Source organism: Sciurus carolinensis, chromosome 1 (assembly GCF_902686445.1).
Source record: "Sciurus carolinensis chromosome 1, mSciCar1.2, whole genome shotgun sequence".
Classification (NCBI taxonomy): domain Eukaryota; kingdom Metazoa; phylum Chordata; class Mammalia; order Rodentia; family Sciuridae; genus Sciurus; species Sciurus carolinensis.
This window is the reverse complement of record NC_062213.1, coordinates 39,933,702-39,959,422: the sequence shown is the minus strand read 5'-3', so window position 1 is coordinate 39,959,422 and position 25,721 is coordinate 39,933,702. Positions and strand designations below refer to the sequence as shown.

Genomic DNA, 25,721 nt, shown 5'->3' with positions numbered 1-25,721 from the left:
TGGATATGGCTGCCAGTACAATTTCGTGAGCTGGCAAAGGACCGAAAGAGTCAAGAATTCTGCAAGTATTTCAAAGTGCAGGCTTCTCATTAATTTTAATTTCCTGTTGGCTCTACAAGGAATGACTGAGAAGTGAAAGCACAACTGTGCCACATACACTCGAGTTTATGCCACATGTACACCTGTAATCATAAACTCTATCCAGTGCTATCCACTGGCACATTTAAGATTTTTATGTGTTTTCTTTTTTACCCTAGAAGAAATAAATCTGAAACATACACAGTTATCTTTTCATTACTTTGCTAATACTCTCCCAAACATCTGGAAATGCTTGACGATACATTTAATTAATGCAAAGCTAATGGATGACAATGTGCTTAAAACCTTCACTCAAATTAAGTGGTTTCCTCAGTCCACAGAACCAAGAACTGAAGAGAACGAGCAGTCCTTTGACTAAGAAGTACCCTACAAGAGAAACTTTTAGTCATCATCTCTTTAAAACACAAAGACATCATCTGTATTTAAACAGATAAAGTAGATGATAGCAAACTGCCAGTGGGTAAGAGTGGGAAAGAAACTGGTCACTGCTGCTGCTTAGGTTCTCCTTAAGGCTTTCTACAGGCCTATCTTGTTGAGGGCTTTCTAAAGCGCTGCCTTTTGAGAGCTGCTGTAATCCACTGCTGTCTCCAAGTCTCTTAATTGCCCTTTCACTACTGCTGGCAACATAGAAAGGTGAAAAGACCCTGATGAGATAATGTTTCTCCAGAACAAGGGGAGATGCTGAAAAGGCCCACGTGGCTCCAGCAACAGAGCTGTCACTTTCTGAGTTTACTATTTTCTGCATATTGCAGAAATAACTTATTTTGTGTTGTTTCCCTATAACCATACTGAATTACCAACTAAGGAATCAGAGGTAGGATGGCAAAAACCTAGAAAAGCTCCAGGCAAGTTTACACTTAGAGGAGAGGATTTGTTTATCCTCTGCTACAATTATTGAGATTTTTTCCTCCAGCACTGCCCTAGAAGATTCTTATATGCCTTAGCTCAAAAGAACAACATGAACTGAATAAATATTTAAGAATCAGAGTAATCAAGAAATGTTAACTGACAATTCAGTTTGGGTCAAAAACAAAAATGATTGATTTACCTAATTCCTCCACTAGTAATTATTGTCAATCTAATTTCTTTCTTTTTTAAAAATTTGGAACCAATATAGTGGGTTTAACAGATGGCTTTTAAAGTTTTTGTTCTTATTCCAAAATCTTTATGTTACCCAAAATATATCTATTTAAATATGATACTGTAATTTTTGCAAAACAAGATCTACATGTGCTCTATTTAACACTAAACAATCTGGATGCTAAGGCTGTTTGGAAATAATTCTAACAAAAACCGAAACATTAGACAAGTGCTATAATAAACAGATTTGCCTTTTACATTTGTTTTGGAAATCTTCATAGACAGTCTAAATAGAATTATTTAGTAGAATTAAAATTATTACCACAGGTCAATTAGTCAAAATGTACTTTACCTCCTATCTTTATATGATAACCCCCAAATTGGTGACATCATAAACTATATTATCATCTTATTACATCCAGTAACATAAGATGAAATACACTTCACAGAACATCCAAAAGACAAATGCTAAAATGACTTAAAAGAAAATACACAAATTATATGGCATTCAGGCTTAAGATTAAAAGTACTTCCTACTCTGCACATCTGTCTAGCAGGTGCCTCAATGAATAAGCTTTGCCATTTAGTAATCTGCCTGAGTGCCTCAAGACAATGAAGTGTCCTCTCTCATAATTCTTTCTTGAAACCTATTTTCCTCAAGGCAGAAGGATAAACATTCTATGTCCTGCAAATATGGTCAAAACAACTGCAGCTTGTTTTAAGCAACTTGTGTTATTCATAGAAATCAAACAAATTCAGTTCTCTTCTGGAAGGCAGCTTTAAAATACATCATGAAGAGAGGAGATAACAAAACCTTAGCACAATTTACACTTTGATGAGTCACATTTTTAAACATCTATATCTAAGAGATGACAGAGTGATTGAGACCAGATTTTCCGTATCATTAACAGCAGGCATCTCAAGTGGAAGTCTACCTTTGCTCTTAGTCCACTTCCCTATTTTGTGAGCAAAGTATTCTGCCAAATCACTTACACTGTGCCCATCTATGCCTCTTCTCCAATTACTCTTTCTGTCTCCTTACACACTTTTCTTGTCTTTTGCCACACTCACTATGACTCTTAGCAATTCTTTACTAATTTCCTGGCAATCATTCCTTTATTCATCTTTATTTATTCCCATTTACACTTCCTCAAAGGGATGAGAGGGCTGAGCACAGTTCCAGTCAACAGTGTAATAAATGCTGGGGAAGGAAGCACTGTTCTCGTCACTCCCTTACTCTCCATTCCCCAGTCAAGGCTATCTGCCCTGTAAAGTCAGAAAAGTAATTAGTCTGTAAAAATGGATCCAGTCATATAATCCTGTCAGATTTCTTTCTTACTGAAAGGGCTCCTTCCCTGTTTTTAACATTTTTACCTTTAATTCCTCACTTTGATAGTACTCTTCAATCTAGTAAGTCAGCTATTTTGTTGAATGATCTTTTTTAATGTTTCCTACATCAATTTCTGTTTTCATTTTTCTATTTCATTATTATTTTATTTCAAGGCCTTGCTACATACCTGATTTTCCCATCTCTAGTCAATTAGCCCAAATATAGTTACAGATATACAGCTCTACTTCTCCCTCCATCCCTGCCCTTTAAGCTTTTCATTTTATAAATCATTCTTTGAAATGACTGCCTTTTCTCTTTCTTCTCTCTTTTTTTGGGGGGCGGGGTATTAGGGATTGAACCCAGGGGCACTCTACCACTGAACTACAACCCCAGTTCTTTTATTTTTTGAGACAGGATCTTGCTAAGTTACTGATCTGGCCTCCAACTTGTGATCCTCCTGTCTCAGCCTCCGAAGTTGCTGGGATTATAGGTGTGTGCCACCTCACCTGGCTTCTGCTATTCACCTATTAATACTCACAAATGGTCACCCACCACATAATTTCATAAACAACTCCGTCCTTTACTAAATTCCCTTTTATCCCAAATCAAAATTATTACTCTGAAACACAACTTAACATTTCTTAATAAATATGTATAAAATTTATTTTTACCCATATTGCTTAGCACAGTCCAAAGCACAAAACAGTAATTTGTTAAATTAGCTTAACATTTTCTAATAAAATTCTTAATTCCTAGATAAAAGGTCTCCAAAATCTATGTTAAGCCGAAAATGTTACCAAAAATTTACTTATAAGAGTTAGTTGGCTGGGCTGGAGCTATAATTCAGTGGTACAGCACATGCCTAGCACACATGAGGTTCTGGATTAGAACTTAGCACTGAAAAAAAAATAAATAAATAAACTTAAAAAAAAAGTGCTAGCCACTGGGAAAAAAGTCTTACAACTAGAATAAATTTAAGAGAGACAATGGAAGGCTACATGACAAAAACTGTTGGCATGTATATGAAAATTTTAAAAGTGGGGTACTGAAATGGCCCTTATTGAAGTCATTAAAGTTCTTCCATCTCCTGAATTCAATATTCTAAGTTCTCTTGAATTCTAACTATCACACTTTCAGTAGATTGTTTGCAAAGATAACTGCCACCATTTCTTAGGGTCCTTTGCAAATGTGACTGCTGTTTTTCCCAAAATGAAGTGAAATTTATTTCGATATCCCTTGAATCTGGACTAGTTTTCTGACATATTTGGACTAACATAATACGGCAACAGTGATAGTACTTATGAATTTATTTAAAAAAATTTTTTTAGTTGTAGATGGATCTTTATTTTATTTATTTATATGTGGTGCTGAAAATGAACCGAGTGCCTCACACATGCTAGGCAAGTGCTCTTCCACTGGGCCACAGCCTCAGCCCCAATGTTTTTTTTTTTTTATTGTGGTAAAATATACATAAAATTAACTCTTTAAAAAAACATAATTCTTATGTTTAGATCTTTGATCCATTTTGAGTAATTTTTTTTTATATAAAGTAAGGAAAGGACTGAACTACATTTTTTTTCATGTGGATATCCAGTTTTCCCAGAACCATTTATTTAAAATGTTCTTTACACACTGAATGGTGCTATAGTTTGGATGTTGAATATCACCCAAAGACCCATGCATTAAAGGCTGGTACTACTGGAAACTGTTAGACTGTTTGAGAGGTGGGATCTAATGCGAGATTCTTAGGTTATTGGGGGCATGCCCATAAAGGGGACTGAAGAGACATGGCCCCTTCATTTTTCTCTTTTGCTTCCTGGTCATGAGATGAAAAGTTTGCTCTGCTACTTGCTCCCTGCCACTGTCAGGCAACACTCCCACCAGAGGTTTAAAACCAATGGGTTTACCTGATTATGAACTGTAACCTTTAAAACTATAAGCCCAAACAAACTTTTTATTTTCATATACTAATTACTCAGGTGTTAATTAAGAATGGCAGAAAGCTAATACAAATGGTCTTGGTAATCTTGTCAAAATCTTTTGACCACAGATACGAGGATTTAGTTCTGAGCTCTATATTCTATTCTACTGGTATACATGTTAGTTTTTATGCCAATATCACACTGTTTTCATAAGAGTAGCTTTGGAGCAAGTTTTGGAATCAGGAAATATAAGACCTTCAACTTTGTTCTCTTTTCCAAGATTGTGTTCACTATAAAGGGTACTGTGGAAACCCAAATCAATTTTAGCATGAACTTTTCTACTTTTACAGAAGTGTTACTAGAATTTTGATGAAGATTATACTGAATCTATAGATCACTTTGGGTGGTATTAATATCTTAATAATATATTAAGTCTTCCACTCCATGAATAGGAGATGTTTTTCCATGTATTCTTTAACTCTCTTCAGCAACATTTTGCAGTTTTCAAATGTACAAGTCTTTTACCTCCTTGGTTAGGAACATTCCTAAATATTTCATTCTTTTTGATGCTACTGTAAATGGACAGTGTGTATGTTCTAAACTGAGATCAAGAAAACTTGCAATTTCTGTTTTCAAGCTCTTGGAAGGCTGCTACTGCCACATAAAAACCTCAGGCTTGCCTAGTGGGATCACATGAGATACCCAACACTCAGAACAACTGCCAGAAACAGGAGCAGGTCATTTTAGAGAAACTATACAGCTGCCTTAGTCAAGTTGGCAGATAACTACAGCCACTTGAGAAACCCCAAGTGAAACCAGCAGAAGAATCACTTAGCTAAACCTGACTAAACTGTTATCCCACAAAACAGTGAGCAAATAAAATAGTTATCTTAAGTCATTAAGTTTTGGAATGGTAGCAAAGTATAACAAAAACAAAATTAAATCACTTTATGTGCTCTTTCTTAACTATGATAATTTATTCATTACTTATAGCTCACTCATTTCAAACCACTTCCCAGAGGCTGTTAAGATTTATTCCAACTGAGACAAGACAGAGTTTTTGATTCTAAGTACTCTACATTATTCATCATGTTCATGAATGTTTTAAAGCTTGAATGTCAGCATCCTAAATCATTTATAAATTTTTTAAAAAGTAGATAACTTAAAATGAAATCTTACCAGAACTAAACAAACGCAAATTTTTTTTCTAATTTCTTACTTCAATATTGAAAAAAATGGCAAACAGGCATTACAACCTGTGATTTACACTGCTAATATTTGTTAGTAATTAGTACTAAATTTATTGAGGATGGAATTTTAAATTTTAACCTCTTGTTATTAGAAAACTCAAATAATCACACTATTTAGGAGAACAGTACTTAAACTTAAAAATATTCCAAATCCCAAAGCATTTAGGTGACATGGTATCTAGGAAAGTGGCTTAATATTGCTTAAAAATTTTAAAGATATGCAAGTATCAAAATTTTTATTTACTTACAAGTTATGTGTTTATTTAATAAATATAAAGAACTGCAATTTTATTTGGAAAAAAATCTTCAGAAAACTATCAAAAGTAACAAATTATTTAAAATTGCAAAAACAAAGATTTACTTCATAAAAATTTTTACTTCATTAAATAATTTATTTTGAGAATCTATTCTTTCAAATTCTGCAAAAAGTTGCTTTAAAACAGAGTATCTAATTTCTTGATTCTTAAAAAGAAATAATAATGAGTGGGGCAAAAGAAATAAAGAAAAAAATGTAACTAAATAGGCAATAAAGAGGTTTATACTGAAGTTTATATGTGACCTAGATACATATAGTACAGGACTATTATTTCTGACAAACCAAGTGGAATTATCACTCAAGTAGAAACTAATTCAGTTAACTTTCAAAGTCAAAGCAAATTCTTCAAAGTCTATGTCATAAATACCTTTGCATCATTTATTTTGGTAACTAGTTTACAGTCAGAAGTATCTCATATTTGCACTATTGAAAATATTTTTTGTAATAGATGTCATTTTAGTTTTAAGGAATTTATTTCTCTAAATTTGAGGTCGTGATTATTTAACTATAAGCAATTAATTATTTTTCCCTGTAAATATATTTCTGCAACTACAATTTCACCATTTCCCTACTCATACACATGGCTATATGTTAAATATTAATAGTCCATAATTTCACATACATAATTTGTATTTATAAACTATATGTCTCAATGTGATGATAAAATACAAATGTAGAAAACATAAGTGGAAGAATTAAAATGTACTTACAAAGTCAAAGTCTCCATCTTGAGGAACTTTCCAGTTATCAGGAAAACATTTTTGGGCATAGGGAAGGGTTCATGCATGTTCTGATTACAGTTTCATGATTCTTATTCTTGAAGTCCTGCTTATCAAAGTAGTCCATGAAAGATGGTCTTTGTACTTGTGGTGAGGTTGCATTTCCTTAGGTAAACAAAGAATATAAAGAGGGTATAAGTCTTAGATATAAAGAAGTATGATTTTTATTTAAGTGTGATTTTTTAATTGAACCATATAATAAATCTGTACTGCTCAAAATCAAAGCTGACATATCAATTTATGAAAGTAGAATAAAATACACATTTTTAAAATATCCAAACCAAATAAAAATTAAACTAATAACAGACAGATCTAGAATATTCTCAGAGTATGGAAACATTTTAGACTTCTAGCAGAATATCATTTTATTGAAAATCACATCAGATGCCTTTGAATTTGTCAAAGAAAATAAACTTTAAAAATCCAAGTGTTTTTGGTGTTCTTCTTAATATTTAAGCCTGTATTATTATTGAAATTAACAAAATTTCAGCTGTTGGAAATTATAAGAACTTACCCAAGGTTTCTCTTATGTCTATTTCACTACTCCCTCATCATCTCACTAGCTGATTTTCCTTCCTCTGGTCTTTCAAGGCTTTGCCTGACATATTTATATCCATGTCTTCCATAGCTATTTTCCCCAGCCCAGACCTTGCTCCTAAATTCCATATCCAACTTTATAACTGCTTGCTGTTATACTATTTAATCTGACATGACTTTGAGTTACTAAACACCAATTCTCAAAGTAAATACAAGATCCTTTCCCTCAAACCTGCAGCTCCTCCCCAAATGTTCCATCTTGGTTAAGGTCAACATTATTTATTGAATCCCCAAACTAATAAAGTTAAGAATTAACTAAAAGAATCTCTTCTCATCATATTGAGGCAAGAAAGTAGACCCTATACCTTCAGACAGTTAGGACAAAGGGCCTCTAAAGAAAGGAAATAGGAAATGAGACCATGCCATCCTAGGAGGAGACACTGTGCCTGAGGAACATTCTGTCACTATCCATGAAAGTTTCAGCCCCCAACACTCCTTTCTTAGCTAGAACATTCTCTTACTGTTCCTAACAGCTTCAATCACAAGAGTTCTTCCTTAGCTACCTCTAACCCCTACTGCTAGCAAATGCTAACCACCAGATTTCCCCTTACTCAAAGCACTTCCTCTCCTGAACAGATATGCCAAACCATAAGGTTGAACTTATCCTCTCAATTTTGTAAATAAGGGATTGAAATTACACATTTCTGATTGGTGCATAAGCTCAGAGCTTGAAGAGCTTGATTGGTCCATGCAAGCATCCCTCACCCCACCAATCACCTGTGCTAGGTCATCAGATATAGCTTTAAAAACCCCTAGATAACAGAAACCCACTGGTGTCCCTCTCTTGAGAACCCTCTCTTTTCAGGAGCTCTGCTCTCTTTCTATTACTCTAATAAATACTGTTACTTTGCTCTTACCCTTGTGCCTGTGGATTTCATTCTTCAAATATGTGAGATGAAGAACCCACCTGACACAATACCAAAATGATCATTAGGTGTTTTTAATTCTACTATTCGACTGAGTTTAAATAACCCTTTTTCTGTATACATCATGCTATCATCTAGTTTAGTTTCTAATGATTTCTTGCCAAGGGCACTGTAGCAGCCTCCAAAACTAGTCTCCATGCTTCCAGTACTTCAGTTTTGATTTAAACTGTCAATATAGTGACATTTTTCAATACAAATCAAACCATGGTCATTCTGCTTAGAATCTTTCAATCAGTCCCTATTTTTTATACTGAGAATTAAAGAGGAAAGTAAGCATCTAGAATAACTAGATTTTTAATCTGGCAGTTAAGGTCTGATCAGTAGTTTCCAAATTAAATTCTTTAAAGCTCTAGGGCTCCAAATGAATTGTTAGGGATCACCAAGAAAGGCATTTCCCACCCAATTTTCCAGAAAAGAAAGCAAGCTACCTTCTAAAAACTTCATGAGGGAATATAGGACATTAAGTCATCTCTCCTGTAATTTACACTCATGCTCCAAATCCTCTTTTACAATTTTTGTCTTTCAAATATATGAAGACAGAGATATGGCTCCTGTCTTGGCTATCTGTTTTTCAGATGAAACAGTCCAGTTCTTCTTATGTATGTTTTTCAGACTCATCACCATCTTGTTTACTTGCCTCTGGGGGACACTTTTGTCTTGCAATGTTCCTATAAATTGAAACATAATATTCATAATAGTGATCCAGCTAATCTAGAATGCATTTTGCAATCGTACCAGGTAGGTTGAAACTACTATGAGTACTACTATTACAACTAAGTAACACTGTTGGCTGAGGATAGACAGAAGGTCATTTGGTCCAAAGAATGCCCAAATCTTTTAGTTTTTTAGGAATATGAATGAATTGGAATTGATGCCTATTTTTTGTGGTAAATGCAAGGATCTACAATTCTTCAACATCAACAATAACAAAATAGAGTGGGATGAGAAGAATGGAATTGTCAGGCAAGTATCCCTTCAGCTCTTTCCTTTCCCTGGTTCTTAGATTTCTGTGTGGGCTATTTGGCAGAATTGGAGTGTAGGTGAGTATGCTTAGGTGAGGACACAAGAGAAAGTGGTACTGATGGCATTTATTAATTAAAAAAAAATTTCATTGCCTAAAAATGACATGATTTCCCCAACCAAACCAAGTTTTTATTGTCTTCATAGAGTAGGTGTTTTTCTTTTATAAACTGTGGGAAAAAAAAAATCACATAACACAAAATGTACCACCTTACATTTGGTTATATACCCAAAAGATTTTTAAAAAGGGTCATGAAGAAATAATAGAGGTATTTGTATATCCAGGTTCTCTATAGCATTATTCACAAGAACTAAACATGGAAGCTACCCAATAGTTTACTGACAAAATGGATAAGCAAAATATAAGTAAGGAAACTCTGACACATGCTACGACAAGGATAAGACTTGGCTAACAGAATGCCAGTCACAAAGAGACAAATATTGCATGATTCCATTTGTGTGAGGTAGTTAGAGTAGTCAAAATCTCAGATAGCAAGAAGTCAGAGAGAACAGAAAATGGGAGGAGTTAAAATTTAACAGGTACAGAGTTTCAGTTCTAATTCTAGAAAGTGAAAAGAATAGCTGGATATAGTGGTGCATCTCTGCAATCCCAGCTACTTGGGAGGCTGAGACAGGAGGATCTCAAGTTTGGAGGTCAATATCTGGCAATTTAGCAAGACTCCACCACAAATCCAAAAATAAAAAGGGAGGGGATATAGCTCATGGTAAGAGTGCTTGCCTGGCACCCATGAGGCCCTGGATTGAATCCCTCCCACTCCCGCAACCAAAAAAAAAGAAGGAATGGATATGAATAGTGGTGGTGACTGCACAATATGATGTATTTAATACTACTGAACTGTATGCTTAAAATGGTGAAGACATTTTTCCACTTTTATTGTGCTAAAATATACATACATAACATTTAGCCATTTTTAAGTGTATGATTCAGTAGTATTACATATTACTTAGGGACTGACCTCCACAATGCATCTTGCAAAATTAAAATTCTGTACCCATTAAACAAAAGTTCCCCATTTTCCCTCTCCTAGCCCCTGGTCAACCACCATTTTATTTCTTTTTTATGAATTCCACTTCTTTCTACCTCTATTAGTGGAATCATTACAGTATTTCCCCTTTTTATGATTGCTTTATTTCACTTAGCATGTCCTGAATGTTGATTCATATTGTATTGTGTCAGAATTTCCTTACTTTTCAAGGCTAATATTCCATTGTATATATTACACCACATTTTGTTTATCCATTCATCTGTCAATGGACATTGGGTTGCTCCCATCTTTTAGTTATTGGGAATCAAGCTGTTGTAATGATGGGTATACCAATATACCCTAGACACATGGTTGACTGTGGTTTTAAATTAACTATCAATTTAAGTAACTAAGTCTTTTTCTATATATGTACAGATATTATTTACAAGTGATCTTAATTTAATACCTACACAGAAGCCTTTTACATTTTCTTGTGGGTCTTTTTTTTTTTTTTTTTTTTTTTTTTACATTTACATAGGGTAATGATGTTTATTTTACTTTTCCCCTGCCCCCACCCCTCCCACCCCTCTTTTCCCTCTACACAGTCCTTCTTTCCTTCATTCTTGCCACTGTCCTTAGCCTAACTCTAAACCTAACCCTAAACCTAATGCTAGCCCCTCCCACCCCCCATTATATGTTCTTGTGGGTCTTTTGATGGTTGAGCTTAAACTCTGATCAAGTGAATCATGAATCAAGATATGTGAGGAATATAACTTTCAGTAATATGCTTATTTTTATTTTTTTTCAAAGTCTGAATTATATCTTTTAAATGTGTTTCTGTCTTAACTTTTCATTAAACTGTAAGATCCCTAGTACAGGAACCTAAACCCTTTGCCTGAATAATTTCACAGATAATTCTGACGATAAACAAGTGTTTCTATCTGCCCAGAGGTTCAATCTCTATATACCTGGAGAGGAGCTATGAGATGCTATGTGTTTTTTCATCAACAATTTTTAATTGGTGGAGGCTACTGGTCTTTCATCACTATCAAGTGTATTGTGATAATGTACTTCAGACATTATTATAACTAGAAAAATTGTCCCAGTAGAATCAGGAAAACTATGATATTCATAATGTGCATATATTAGTAGAAAAACAGAAGCTGATTCTCAATACAACTCTTTGTCTAAGTACCCATTTTATAATTTCAGGTGTTAAACTGCTTGAAAATAAGTTTGATAAAATATACAGAACTCAAATCATACCCACTGAAAATATACTGAGGTATTCAAAATTAGAATAGTATAAAGTAACAGTATTTGAGGCAAACCCTCTGAACTTAGAGCATCTTCATATTTCACATACAAAAATACACAGAATAAAATTTAAAAACCTAACCAACCAAACAAATAAAAGCTCCTTTTGTACAGTTCATCAAGATAATAGCTAAAACTGCCTTTAAATCACTGGTCAGAAAAGATTTTACTAATATGTTAACATATTAGTTAACAATGGAAATATATATCTCAGGCATATTTGCACAAGGCAGGTATTCTATTTCAATGATCAATAAACATGTTAAAAGTCAAGATTTTGTTTTTATGGTGTTCAACTTCAACTTTGTTTCCCGAAATCCCAGAAGAAACAGAGGGAGGGAAGATAGTTAATTTGACAAGATTGTATGACTGACATTTGGACAGGACACAAATATTCCATTAACATTTTCAAAAGATTTTAAGTATCCTTGATTTGTCTCTGGGTCTCATCATTAACTAGACATACTTCTCTATCTCCAGAATCAAAATTTTGTTCCTATGGCAACCTCTTATTCCAAAATAGTGGTTAGAAATTTAACCTTGATTATTCTCCACCTCTGCCCCATTTTATGAGAATAAGGGGGAAAGTACATTGAAGTATGGCTAAACTTAACAAACTTCCTACAAAATATTTGAGAAAATCAAGGTCACAGAGTAGGGCATGGGATAAGGAGATATCCCATAAAGGAATCCTTTGCTCAATATTCTTTTTCTATTTTGCATGCTTGCAAACATGCTCTTTCTTAAGAGATGAGTAATTTTTTTGGTTGAACTGGGGATCAAACCTAGGGCATCATGCATGCTATGCACAAATAAACTGAGCTACACACCCAGTTCAAGAAGAGTAATTCTGTAATGGAATTACATTTTAGTTCTAAATTCTGATTTGCATCAGAAAGTCTAAAATGGTTTAAAACACATAAAGACATCTTCAAACTTGAATTTTTCAGTATATTAAGGGTTATTAATGCTTATATAGGAAAGTAAAAATCAGAAGAAAGGGAAATGGGATTTGGGGGGAAACTACATTGGAAGATTAAGAACCCACGAAGATTGCCATTATCAACTGACAAAGGTATAGAAATGTTTCATTGAAGTGTATTTTTAAATAGTGTTCTTTAAAAAATAACTTCAACGGCTTTGGTAAACCAACACACACAGACACATACAAATGGCACTTCTAAGCATCGAAGAAAACAGTACTCCATGACCCATGTCCCTCCCCAAATCTTCCTATTCTCCCTACACAGGGCCAGGACCTCATTGCTCTTACTGTTTTCCTTTCTACCCACCACTTGCTTCACTGCAAAGATTCTAGTTACGGTCTCTTTGTTCTCTCTTCAAGTCAAAGTTAGGGAAATTCTTCATCCAGAGTCTTTACCAATACCCTGGCACCATAATGAAAGAGTCAGGGGTATTTTGATAAACCAGTGACTCTTAATTCAGATCTTTGAATCAGAGAAAATACACCCATAGCATTTTAGGAATAAATAGAAGACTAACTTTTTCCCACCAGAAACTAACATAAAGCAGCTACTCTAGTATGACCTATACATTAAAAGCAGTAGTATATACTGGAAAGGAGGAGAAAAATAAAATCTCAAAATTTATTTATTTATTTCTATTATGGAGAATAAAGTGGGAAAAACTTTTTATCTTTTATAAAAACTTTCACAAAAAAAAAGTAAGATGGGCTCAGGAGGTATTTCCTTAAGAGAAAGAACAGGGAGAAGGCTAAAAGAAAGATAGTATTCTGTTCTGGTAAGAGTCAGCAAAGTGGGGCTGGGGTTGTGGCTCAGTGCTAGAGCGCTTGCCTAGCACATTCAAGACACTGGGTTCAATTCTCATCACCACATATAAATAAAAGGTCCACAGACAACTAAAAAAAAAATTTTTTTTTAAATGTCAGCAAAGCAGAAACTAGGTAACAGTAGCAACAGAAAGGGCAAAGGCAGACCAATCTGTAAGGCTGAACAAAATGAAATCATTGGGAAATTTCATTCCAGAAATCTACTTTCCCATCCCTATAGTCCTGAGCCTGCTTCTAACATTCGCCTATCAGAAAACTTCTAATCTATTCTATGAGCTACTATCAGCATTGAAGTTTCTCAAACAGTTGCCTACCTAATATCTATAATCCCTTATTCCAAAGCAAGAGTGCCTCTATTATGGGTAGAGTGACCATATAAATTAATTGTGGTCAATGATACATAAAATAGTCCTCTATGAAAGTTCTGTTTTCTTGATTGAGGCCACCACCCCTTCTGTTCTTGCTTTTCCCTCCTACCTGGAATGCAATCTGGAGAATAAGCATTATTCTGTAAGCAGAAGGATGAGAGTAACACCCAAAAGATGGTATTACAGAAAGGCTTTTTAATGACATCACAAAATCACTTTCTCAGTGCAAAATTCTCTGCTTCTGGATTCTTGTTAAGTGAAAAAGAAATGAATCCTATTTGTATTTAAACCATTGCTACTTGGGTTTTCTGGTACATGCGGCCAAGTTCAGCACTTAATGGTACATTTCTATTCACAAGTGGAAGATGTAGGAAGAAGTAGAAGGAGCGGGAATGAAGGCTTTGTTACAGGAACATCTCGATTTGAAATTTGAAATCCACTATTATATAATTGAAATCCACATAACAGTTTAGTTATCACTACATTTCAGACACATTTATAATTTTAAGTATGTTTTACCAGCTGACTTAAAAATTGATGGTAAAATGCCTCAGTAGTTATACACTCAAAAGTTTGGAAAATTATCCATTCTTAGGTTAGAAATAAACATTCTTACAGAGATGTTAACAAAGTCCAAATATCAAACCAATAGGCAGTCTGTACCATTAATTTTTTTGGAAGACCTTATAACAAGATGATTTTATTCAAAATATGCTTATACCACAATTTTCTGTTCAAATGTGTGCTTATATCTCTAAACATTTTCCATTAATTTAAAACGAGTATTAACATTTAGAATGTCTTTGTTATACACAAAGAAAGGTAAAGAAATAATTTTTAAAAAGTTTCTAAAGAGGAATAGACAAGTTTGTTTTGAAAGTTAATGAGAGGGGGCAGCTGTAATTGTCCAGTAATGTTTAACTATACAATACGAAACACATGCCACAGTGTGCAGTTGAGTCTCCAGGGAGATACCTATTCACAGAAGTGGGGCAGAAAGGATGATGTCTTGAACTTGCAATTTATTTAAAGGAAAGGGAAAAAAAAAAAAAAAAAAAAGGAATCCTGGGTCCTTCCATGGGAGAATGAAGCAGGAAATCTCAAGATAGTAACCACTGTCATATGTGATTGTGGTTGCTATGGCAAATACTTTTTTTAAACACAGAATCATCACATAAAATTGACATCAATTTCTCAAGCTGCAGTTAAATTTTGACCCTAGCTTATAAAAATATATTTTACTCTAATAATAAAGTATTTTCAAAATTACCCAGTTTCCTCAAATTTGGCCCAAATCTTCAACTTCCTTGTTTGTAGAAATAAAAACCCATTAGTAATAAAATAACCACTACTCATTCCTTTGAGCCTGTAAATTTTAAAGAAAAAGATGTCTTCTCATTTCCTTCATGTATTCTTCAAAACATTTACAAGGATATTATATTGTGTGGAATACAATACCTTACAAATATGCTAATCCAGTCACAATTATTCATTAGCTTTCCCAATCTGCATGTTTTCTAAATAAGTGAAGTCTTAATGAAAATTTTAATATACAAAGAAATTTAAAAATACTTTAACAAAATGTAAATTTGTTTTTAATTCTTAGAATGATTATGACACAATACCAAGTGTAAAAAATGAAATAAACAAGTATAATTTTAGTATAATATGTACCACATCAAAGGTATTTATGAATATTCCCTAACTTCTTCTTCCAAAAATATTTTAAGTTGTAGGTATTTCACCTGACTAAAGACCTTGGAAATGTGTCTTTTAATTTGCTTCCAAGAGTAAAGAGTATACATATAAAACCAGGATGTTAATACGGAAGCTACTGACATCAATTTTCCCCCTAACTTCATCAGATTGTGTTTTAAAACAAAGGAGGATACATACAACAAGGAGAAGGTCCAGAGGCTAGTCAAAAAGAAATTAAGAGCTTAGAAAATAATATTTGCACAAAGGTTAAAGGGCCTGAAATTATCCAGTCAGGAAAAGAAAAGTCTAAAGAACAATTAAATAAGTACCTGAGTACATATGAAAGGTTCTTACACATAAAATAGTGACCAGCTGTTTTCCATCTCCAATGAGAGCAAAATAGAAGGAAACAGACAAATTGAAGCCCAGGATTTTAGTTAAATAAAAGGAATGGTTTCCTGTGTGAGTAATAAACATTAGAATGTTCTGTCCATGTCTATGGAAGTTCTTTCTTCAGAGTTCTTTGTAAGAAAGCGATTTTCATGCACAAGGAAGAACTAAGATTGGGGCTGGGATGGTGGCTCAGTGGTAGAGCTCAGTGGTAGAGTGGAAGCCCCTACCTAGCAGGCGTGATGCACTGGGTTTGAGTCTCAGCACCACATATAAATAAGTAAATAAAATAAAGGTCCATCAACAACTAATAAAAATAATTTTTAAAAGGGAGAATATTTACTTGCGTGCCTGTGCTTTGAGGTAATAAACCAGGCACCCTACAACCAAAAGACATACAATGACAGGACTCAACTGGGTCATACCTCATTAACCATCTGACAGACACAGGGAACACAGAAAAGTAGACTATGTTCCATGCTTCCAAGGAGTTCCAAATCACTGTAGCCACATAGAAGCTAGATAGCTAGTACTTCTGAAGAGAAAAACAAAGTGTTTCTAATATCCCAGATAAATTACAGGTATTTGCATCCTGTTTTAAGAGGGACCTGTTTACTACTGTCACTTTTACTGCCATGTCCTGGCAAGATTAATGAAATAGAAACATAACCCTTCTACACACTCTTCTTCCCTTTTTGATTATTTCTTGGTCCTGGACACTCCATCCTTACTGATTTATTCAAGCCTTTGCAGTTATGGGGCAAAAAAAGTATTTCATGAGGATTTCATACATTATACCTATGTATCTAATCCTTTCCTGAAATGGGTTTTAGAAGGAAAAAAGGAAAGGATGCAAACCGGAACTGGGAGAGAGAAAAAAAAAAAAAAAAGACTGACTAAGGTCTGGGAAGATAGCTCAGCTGGTAGATAGAGGGCTTGCCTCGCAAGCACAGGCCCTGAGTTCAATCCCAGTACCACAGAAAAGACTGACTAAGCAAAGAATCAAACTTAGAAGTGGATGCCCAGGGCAAACTGCGTTGGACTTAACGATTCTGACTAGAGATATAAAGCAAACTAGGGAGCAGCAATATTTAATGGTCAGTCTTCCCTTCTTGGTGTCTCTCCTAAACATTTTGAAATCAATCTATTACCTCTTTCCAGAATAAATTCCTAAATATATAAAGGAGAATCCCATTTCCTCTCTTTCACTAATTAAGTGAAACTGTCTATATAAATACTAACCAAAATAAACTGATTTTTTTTGGTTTTTATTTTTTGTGGTGCTAAAATTTAAAACCATAGCTTTATACACACTAGGCAAGATTCTACCATCAAGCTACAGCCCCAGTTCAACTTTTCATTTTATCTGAGACAGCGACTAAGTTACCCAGGCTGGTCTCAAAACTATAATCCTCCTGCCTCAGCCTCTTAAGTCACTGGGATTATAGGTATGTGCCACCATACCTGGCAACTGTGATGCACTCTGTAAATCCCTATACATTATAGGTATGAAAAAGAAATTTTAAAATGTGTATCCAATTAAAATTTCTTAACCTAGCAATAACTGATAAAAAGTTATGAAAAGTTAATGTAAGTGAAGAATAGAAAGCCTAAATTTTACCAAGTGTTTCTTTTTTTTTTTTTCTTTCTTTTTTCTGGGGGCGGGGCAGGTACCGGGGATTGAACTCAAACCCAAGAGCCTTCTACCACTGAGCTACATCCCTAGCTCTTGTCTTTTATTTTTGAGACAGTCTCACTAAGTTGCTTAAGACACTGCTAAGTTTCTGAGGCTGGCCTTGAACTTTTGCTCTGTCTCAGCCTCCTGAGTTGCTGGGATCATAGGCATGAGCCACAACACCAGACTCTACCTGTTCTTAACACAAAATGTATTACTTCACTATCAAGGTCCCTCTTTGCTCAGTGTGCTCCAGGGTATCTCCATCATTATTAAATACTCTAGGTAGGTTCTAAATGTAACTTGAGTTCTGGTCCAGAGATTACAAAGTAGGTGTTATTTCCTTGTTCCAAGAAGTGGTTATCAGTCCTAGTTGCACCTCAGAGGCACTTGTAGAGTTTTGTTGCTGTTTGTTTAATTAGGGTTTTAAACAGAGATGCCAGGCCCTGCTCTGGCCTGCAAAACTAGCATCTCTAAAGGGCAACTGCTATGATATACGTTCTGAGGTTAGTGATTTGTATCCAAGAATAGAGTTCATCTTGTAAATCAAGTCCACTGCTTCAGCTCATGAAAATCTTTTAAGAATCTGATTCTATCTTAGAATGTATTTTTATTTTGCCTCACTTCATGACATTTGCAATTCTGATGGACTTCATTCTAGAGCTTCATCCCAGTTTCTATAAAAAATGTTCAGTTAGCCAGCATTGAGGCTTAGGCTCTGTGGCACACAATGACAAACTTTCTCCCTGAAAACAACTTATTATTTAATTGTATGTTTAACAGAAATTTAGCAACCAATGACACCTACCTTTGGTCAGCCTTCATATTACACAGGTTGGAAAGCTAAACAAACACTACATTTCCTAGAATTCCTTGCAATTTACAGTTCTGAGTAAATACAGGAAAGTTACCAAATAAGCAGAGGCCAGGTTTTTTCAGTTATTTCCTTCTGGTAAGCAGTCAAAGGGACCTGGAGGTTTTTACAGCAGCATTCCAGCATCTAGTCACCAGTTTCACAAGTGCTGAAGAGGGCAAAAGTAGCACTGGTAGCTTTCTAATCACTGAGTTGCAATAGGGTTAATTTCAATCTGTATTACTCAACTCACTAAGTACCGAGGACAGCCTTTGGATTGCAATTCCCGATTGTGTCAATCATAGCAGCTCCACACAAGCTCACTTTTGTGATTTTGTGGAGGTCGGTCCTGGAACCTAATACAATCTTTTCCTTCAGCCCCTTCCACTGATTTTGTTAACAAATATAGCTCTAACTTAAATCTCATTATGTTTAAAATACCTATAGGAATTTCTATATCCTCTTAAAAAAAAAAAAAAACCCTCTGACTGATAAATGTACATTTGGGTGTTAACAACTGGGTCAAGCTATATAATGTTACTAAAAGATATCATTAAAGACTTGTCAAAGACTTTTCCAGTGTCCTGAGACCCAGCACCTATACCCTGAATTTTCTCTCACCTAGTAGTGTAGCAATGATGTCAAAAAAAGGACATTATGTTATTCTGGCATGATTTGTTCTTGGGAACCTATGCTAATTTATAATGATCCTGATCTCTCCTAAAAGACTCACAGATGTTCCAGAATCCTCCCCAAGAGGGACATCCAGCTCACCAGCCCCTGACTAGTTATGTGATTTTAATGTCAAATCTGAGTCTATATGCTGGTTCCATCACTGACTTGCTAAGAAATCTTGAATAAGTTACTCAACATTATCAAATTTCCATTTCATTAGTGGTAAATGGTGATAAAATGCTATTTAACAGGATCTTTGTGAGGAATACATGAGACAATGTATATAAAGTCCTAAGCACAATGCTTGGCCCAAAGTAGGCCCTCAATGATAGCTGTAAGTTGAGAAATTCATTTTTCCCCTTTCCACAAAAAAGTAACTTATTGTACTCTTTCAAGCTTTCATGGTACTTTTCCCATCTGTTCAAAAAGATGTTGAATTTTACAAACAGTGGAATATTCTCTCGTCTCAATTTATCTCAATATACTTCATCAAATATACTTCCAGTCAGGAGATGCCAGGTCAGCTGATCACTCCCTGACCATTCCCTTGTCTTGTCACATTTCAAATCCCTCTTATTCATCTTGTGCTACTCAGTTCATTTTGTAGATCATTGTTCTCTACAGATTCTTTCTGGCTAAAAGGAATGGAACAAGGTATAGGAGGAAGCAGGGAGAGGTGGGAGCAAGAACTGCTATGGGAAGAGAAAATGGAGCTGTTCAATGGCTCTGGGCCCAAGAAAATCAGGCCTTTATCACTGCTTGGGGAAGCAGGGCTGGGCAAAGTTCACAGCTCCAGATGCTCCAGCTTCCTAAGTTGTTATGAGGATAAACTGACAGGATGAGTAGATGGGAGATGAATCTTTATTGACTACCTGCTATATTTAATGCTTTCTGCTAGGTGCTTTATGTATTTACATAAATTCATACACACATGCACACATACACAGATATACATCACTAAAACTCAGTAAAGATTAACTAATACATAGTAAGTGGTCTGACTTCAGATTCCATTTTCTTTTCACTATGCCACATTATTTGTTCAGAAACTCTTTAATGAACTTATAAATGTGCTAAGTATTTTATTAGATACTGAAATAAAGTGGAAAAAAACAGATAACCACACTGAAGCAGGAACTTACAATACAGTGTGATGGGTACTATAAAAGCATGAGGTAAGATGGCAGCATATAGGAAGGGGGCCCATCCCTAACCTGGGTCAATTGGGAGTCTCCTAACTAAGCCTAAGAATGAATTAGCCAAGGAAGCAGGAATCCAAATGGAAAGATTAGGGCAGTGTGAATACTCAAAGGTAAGAAAGAGCACTGTAACAGCTGAGGAGCTGAGGGAATAAAGAGACACAAGAGTAGAAAGATAACAGGGATCTGAGCATGTACTACCTTTTAACCATGTTGACCTTTAGGCTGAGAGCAACCAGGAGTCAATGGAAGGTTATAAACAGCAGAGAAATGTGATGAGATCTGCAGGGAGAGTAGGGAACAAACAATGGAGGAAGGCAATCCATTAGGAAGACTTACAAGTGAGAGACTATGAGCACCTGCACTAGGAAATATAGCAGATGGAAAGAAGAGGACAGATATTTTGCAGCCAGTATAGTTGAGAGTTAATGTTAATACAATGAGGGGTGAAGGCAGAAAGAGAAAAACCAAGAAGGACTTCAAGCTGGGCGTGGTGGCGCATGCCTGTAACCCCAGTGATTCAGGAGGCTGAGACAGGAGGATTGCAAGTTCAAAGCTAGCCTGAGCAACTTAGTGAGGCTCTAAGCAACTAGATGAGACCCTGTCTCTAATAAAATATTGGGGGGGGGGCGCACAGCTGGGATGTGGCTCAGTGGTTAAGCATCCCTGGGTTCAATCCCCAGTACCAAAATAAAAACGAATGACTCCAACATTTCTATCTTATTTTAAAGTCCACATTCAAAACAACTACACACCATCTCTAACTTCTTTTATGATAGTATTCCCCTTTAGTCTATAAAGTAGGAAGAAAGGTCATCCACTAAAACTAAAAGGGAGGGTTGCAGGAAATTTAGAAGGTCTAAAATAGCCATTCTGCAGAACAAGAAAAGAGTTGAAACACAGGCCTATAGGAAAGCTCCGAGGGCCCAAATGGGGCTGAAAGTCTTGAACTGGTGGCCTTCATCTATGCAGATTTGAGATTTTTCTCCAGCATCACTCAGAAACCAGTGTGAAAATGCAGAGAAGATGGGCAAATCAATCCTGCCAATTTTTTCAGGAGGGCAAGTAAGAAAAGACATTATGGCACAGGAGTTAAGGATATGAGTAAGAGTGGCTGAAAGAAATGAAACATTGCCTTGAATCTGAACACGGAAGTGAAAGGTGGGTGTAATAACAAAAAGAAAGCAGCTGACTCAAGGAATTAGAGGACTCCCGTGACAGCATTTCCTCAAATGTGTTTCTTAGACACTAATTACATAGGATATTAATCACTGAAATGCTCCTCATTAAAAACTTTCATGGCTAAGTAAGTTAAAGCCTGGGTAAAATCTTTTGAACAGGTTTCCCTTCTGCATTACCTGCAGACCACTTAATAAGCTAGTAAAATATTACTATAGTCTCCAAACACTTCTGAATACTGTAAATTGTCTATATTTATTAGAGAATCTCCATTGATATGAATCTTAAGGAACACATTTTCAGAAGGTGTGCTCTATGAAATGAAATGTATGGTTAGTATAACACTTTTAAAGAAAGTAGTCTTACAGATAATAGCTTACTAAGGCAGGGGGTTTACCTGAAAATTCTTTTAGTTCTGAAAGCTTTAAATCTTTAATCCTACTATAAGCAGTACCTAAAGAGAAAGTTTTGACTCTGACTATAATGTAATTAGTATTCATCAATGAAATCAATATTCCAAGGACATCTATTTTTATGTGGCAAAGGAGATTTAGATGGCATTCTAACAAGAACAAAACTCACTATCTGTTTGAGAAAAACATACACACACACACACAACTTGGGTGAAGAGCATGGCTCTTTCTCACATATCAACAAGGTAGAGTTTCCCAGGGCAACTTTATTTATGTCCTCCATAAAGACAGCTACAAGGTAAAAGGCAACAGTCTTCTCTTTGTTGAAGCAACTACTCTCCCGGAGTCACCACAATGAAATAATTTCCACTAGCCCATCATTTTGCTAACAACAGATTCTTAACATGATGCTAATGAAATCTTTCAGGATAAAAAGCTTTGAAAGTTAATTTCCTTAAATGACAAACAGTGTTAATCATTCAGAATTCCAACTGGCATGGACCAATAAGGGTAGAACATAATATACAAGGAAGAAGTAAAGATCCATGTGTAAATATTGGTGATGTCATATGGTAAAGACCTTGGTTACCAAGCTGATGCCCAGGCATTCCAAGGGTAATGGAACAGGAAGAGTGAGAGTAAGAGGGTAAAAACAATGTCATGACTGCTGAAAACAGGTCTGGAATTCTTCTTGGGACATGACTGCAGGGCCCATGCCCTTTTTTGTTTGTTTATTGGTTTGTTAAAATAAATCAAATTTTAAAATATTTTTCTGTCAATTTCTTTACTTCACTTCTAAAGGTCTTTGAATAATTTTGTTCCTAGATTTAAATTTCCTTTTCAGAGGAAGGAAAACAGATCTGTAATTTCTAGCTTTGTGGATAAAAATATAAAAGAGAAGACATAAACCTAATTTAAACTGACAAGAATGTTAAATCAGGGAACTCACTTGAAACACTAATGGAAAGGGAGAAGGAAATGAGAATCTTCAGCACAGAATGTAACAATCTAGAGTGTTTAGAAAACAAAAAATAATACATTGCTATAATCTTTTTAGGTAACAAAAATGCTTAAAACACAAATGAGGCTTTGATGTGACATAACCTCGTACCAACTAATGTCATCTTTAAGAAATATGTATATCATGAGTAAAAGCAAAATTAAAGTAGTTACGTGGTTAAAGTAAATATTTCTTCAAGGACACATTTGTTACTCTTGCTATATACTACAGTATGGCAATCCCTAGAGGTTAGACTAATATCAGCTGATTAGATTTTGGGGAACATCAAAATTCCACACCACGGAATGATGTCTCATCTATAGAAACACAAAATACAGATAGTTGGCCCAGGGGATTTAAAGCTTGCTGAGGCACATAAAACAATTGCAGCTACATAAACCACTATCTGCTTAACTTAAAAATGGACTTTTAATAAAATCATTTTGTGACAAAAAGGTACAACTATGTAATCATTATCATCAAATTATAACATATGTTGATTTCTGTAGTGTCATAGCTAAACATCACAACGTGAATTATGTGGAAATCTGTAGTGTAATTTTAAAGTGTGATATTTTTCAAATCATCATCACGATCTCCTCCTTGAAATATAATAACTTGACCCAAATGAGATTCCATTTTTACCACTGTATATATGCTGATGTTGAACTACAACTACATAAAAAGCTGTTATATAGTTATTTTTTTAATTTTTAGTTGTAGATGGACACAATATCTTTATTTTGTTTATTTATGTGGTGCTGAAGATTGAACCCAGTGCCTCATGCATGCGAGGCAAGCGCTCTACCACTGAGCCACAATCCCAGCCCCTGTTTATATAGTTTTGTAGGAAGCTCCATAGTTCATTAGAGACATAATAAAGCATAGCAGATCTCCTAACTTGTATGCTAAAATTCTAACCTTTGAAAGAATTTTATCAGTTGCAGAAAAGTAATGCTACATGCGGATGGGAAATGTGTTAACTACCTTAACAAAGGGTATTTTTTATCTACAGGACATATGCCTTGTACCCAAACACCAACTGGCTTTGGAGGCCACAAGAACATCCTTATGCTTTTGAGTTAGGCATGTTATGGTGTAGAAGGTCTGTTCTATTCAGGAGCCCAGTTAGAAATTTTAGGAAATCAAAGATTTAGGCTGTTTTCCAGGGCAAAGCAGGAGATCCACAAGTGGTAGGAGATAGAAAATTTATACACTTCGGCATCTGTTTGCATTTCATGCTTCATGATTTTCCCCTTCAAATATGCCATCACAATGTACACTAGGAATGTGAAGAAAGCATCAGCAGTGAGGCTAATGACTTGAAGCTATGAGACAGGACCTCAGAGAGGGAGCAACAACATGGAGGCAGCAGCAATAAGAAAGGGGTGGACTAAAAGAAAATAGAAATGTCAACAGAGGAAATTCCAATATCCATTTTGCAGTTCCAGCAATCATTTGAATATTAATAACTTCTCAGGCTGTATGATAGCATTAAGTCATGTAATCCTGCTTTCCTACCACTTAGAAGCAAAACCGTATAGTAGAAAACACTTAGGGCTTAGACTTCAACATTAACCACACAGGACTAGGGTAGCAGGAAGAAAAGAAGAGAAGGTCAGTAGATATGAAGAGATAATTAATCTGTTTTTGCCTATCACCATGAAACACAATGTCCTACACTGTTAACTGCATTATCTTCAAAAACTTTTTTTAAAATTTATTTTAAGAAAGAAATGCTAGTCCATGGAAGAACTCCTATCTTCATTGCTCTCTAAGCAACAGAGGTCAGAGAAAATGGCTTGATCAGCATTTCAGCCCCTGCAGCTCCCCTGGCATTGTGCCTCAAACACAAATGATAAGCAGCAGTAAACATGCATGGAATGTAACTTTCTCTATGAGCACCCCTGTCTCCTGATCCCTCTTGCTAGTATTTCTTATTTTCTCACCTCAGCTCTCATTTCTTTCTACAGCACTTCTGTCTCTGTGGCTTAACTGATAATTTAGACAACATGAAATAATATTATGTTGTACTTATTGGAACAGAATTTTAGGTTTACTTTTTTAATTGGAAAAGTAAATGTTAGGAACACTATCTTCTTTTCTCTAGAATACTTTACAAATCAAATTATGGGCTAGCAACCTTCAACAGAAAAAAAAGTTCCATAATCCTAAGTTAAAAATGCATTCCTTTGTGCTATATTAAAATAAAATTTTGAAAGTTGACTTGTGCCATATTCTTCTTTTAATTGTCAAATAAAGTAAAGAAACAAAATTTTCCACATCTGGCTCTAAAAAGTAACACAGAACTACTCTGGTTCCTTGTACACTTTGAAAGAGAAAACTAATGTTCAATGGGAAAAGCCACATACTTTTCATAGTTCCATCTTCTTCTTCCTCATCCTCACTGTTTATAACCATGGTCCCCAAATCAGACTCTAACATCGTGCTGTTATGTTCAATCATGGTCTGGGCTCCTTCACTCATTGTGCTTGTAGCCCGCATCGTGCCCACACTTTCTGAACTAGTCTTCACCATGGTGTGGGAATCCAGCTCATCTTCATCCTGCAAGCAAATTACCACAGTGAAGAAAGACTTCTCTAAGACAGCTGCATTTCTTAATTCTTAACAAGAGTATACATATATTATATCTTAATAATGATACTACTACTATTATAATTAATTTTAAGGTAAACACATACAAATGTTATCTTAGTTAAAATTATGAAAAACAACCAAACATTTTCAGTAATTAAACTCCAGAAAGCCAGGTGCACACCCCTGTAAGCCCAGTGACTTGGGAGGCTGAGACAGAAGGATCACAAGTTTGAGGTCAGCC

General features: G+C 35.2%; 1 protein-coding gene across 1 annotated transcript in view; it reads right to left on the bottom strand.

Annotated features, from left to right (window-relative positions):
• Stk3 (serine/threonine kinase 3) overlaps positions 1-25,721 on the bottom strand; it is a 315,784-nt gene that overhangs the window by 62,694 nt on the left and 227,369 nt on the right. The window contains 4 exon segments of the mRNA XM_047563286.1: positions 6,708-6,754; positions 6,757-6,801; positions 6,804-6,881; positions 25,255-25,447. Coding sequence (XP_047419242.1) covers positions 6,708-6,754; positions 6,757-6,801; positions 6,804-6,881; positions 25,255-25,447 — 363 coding nt within the window.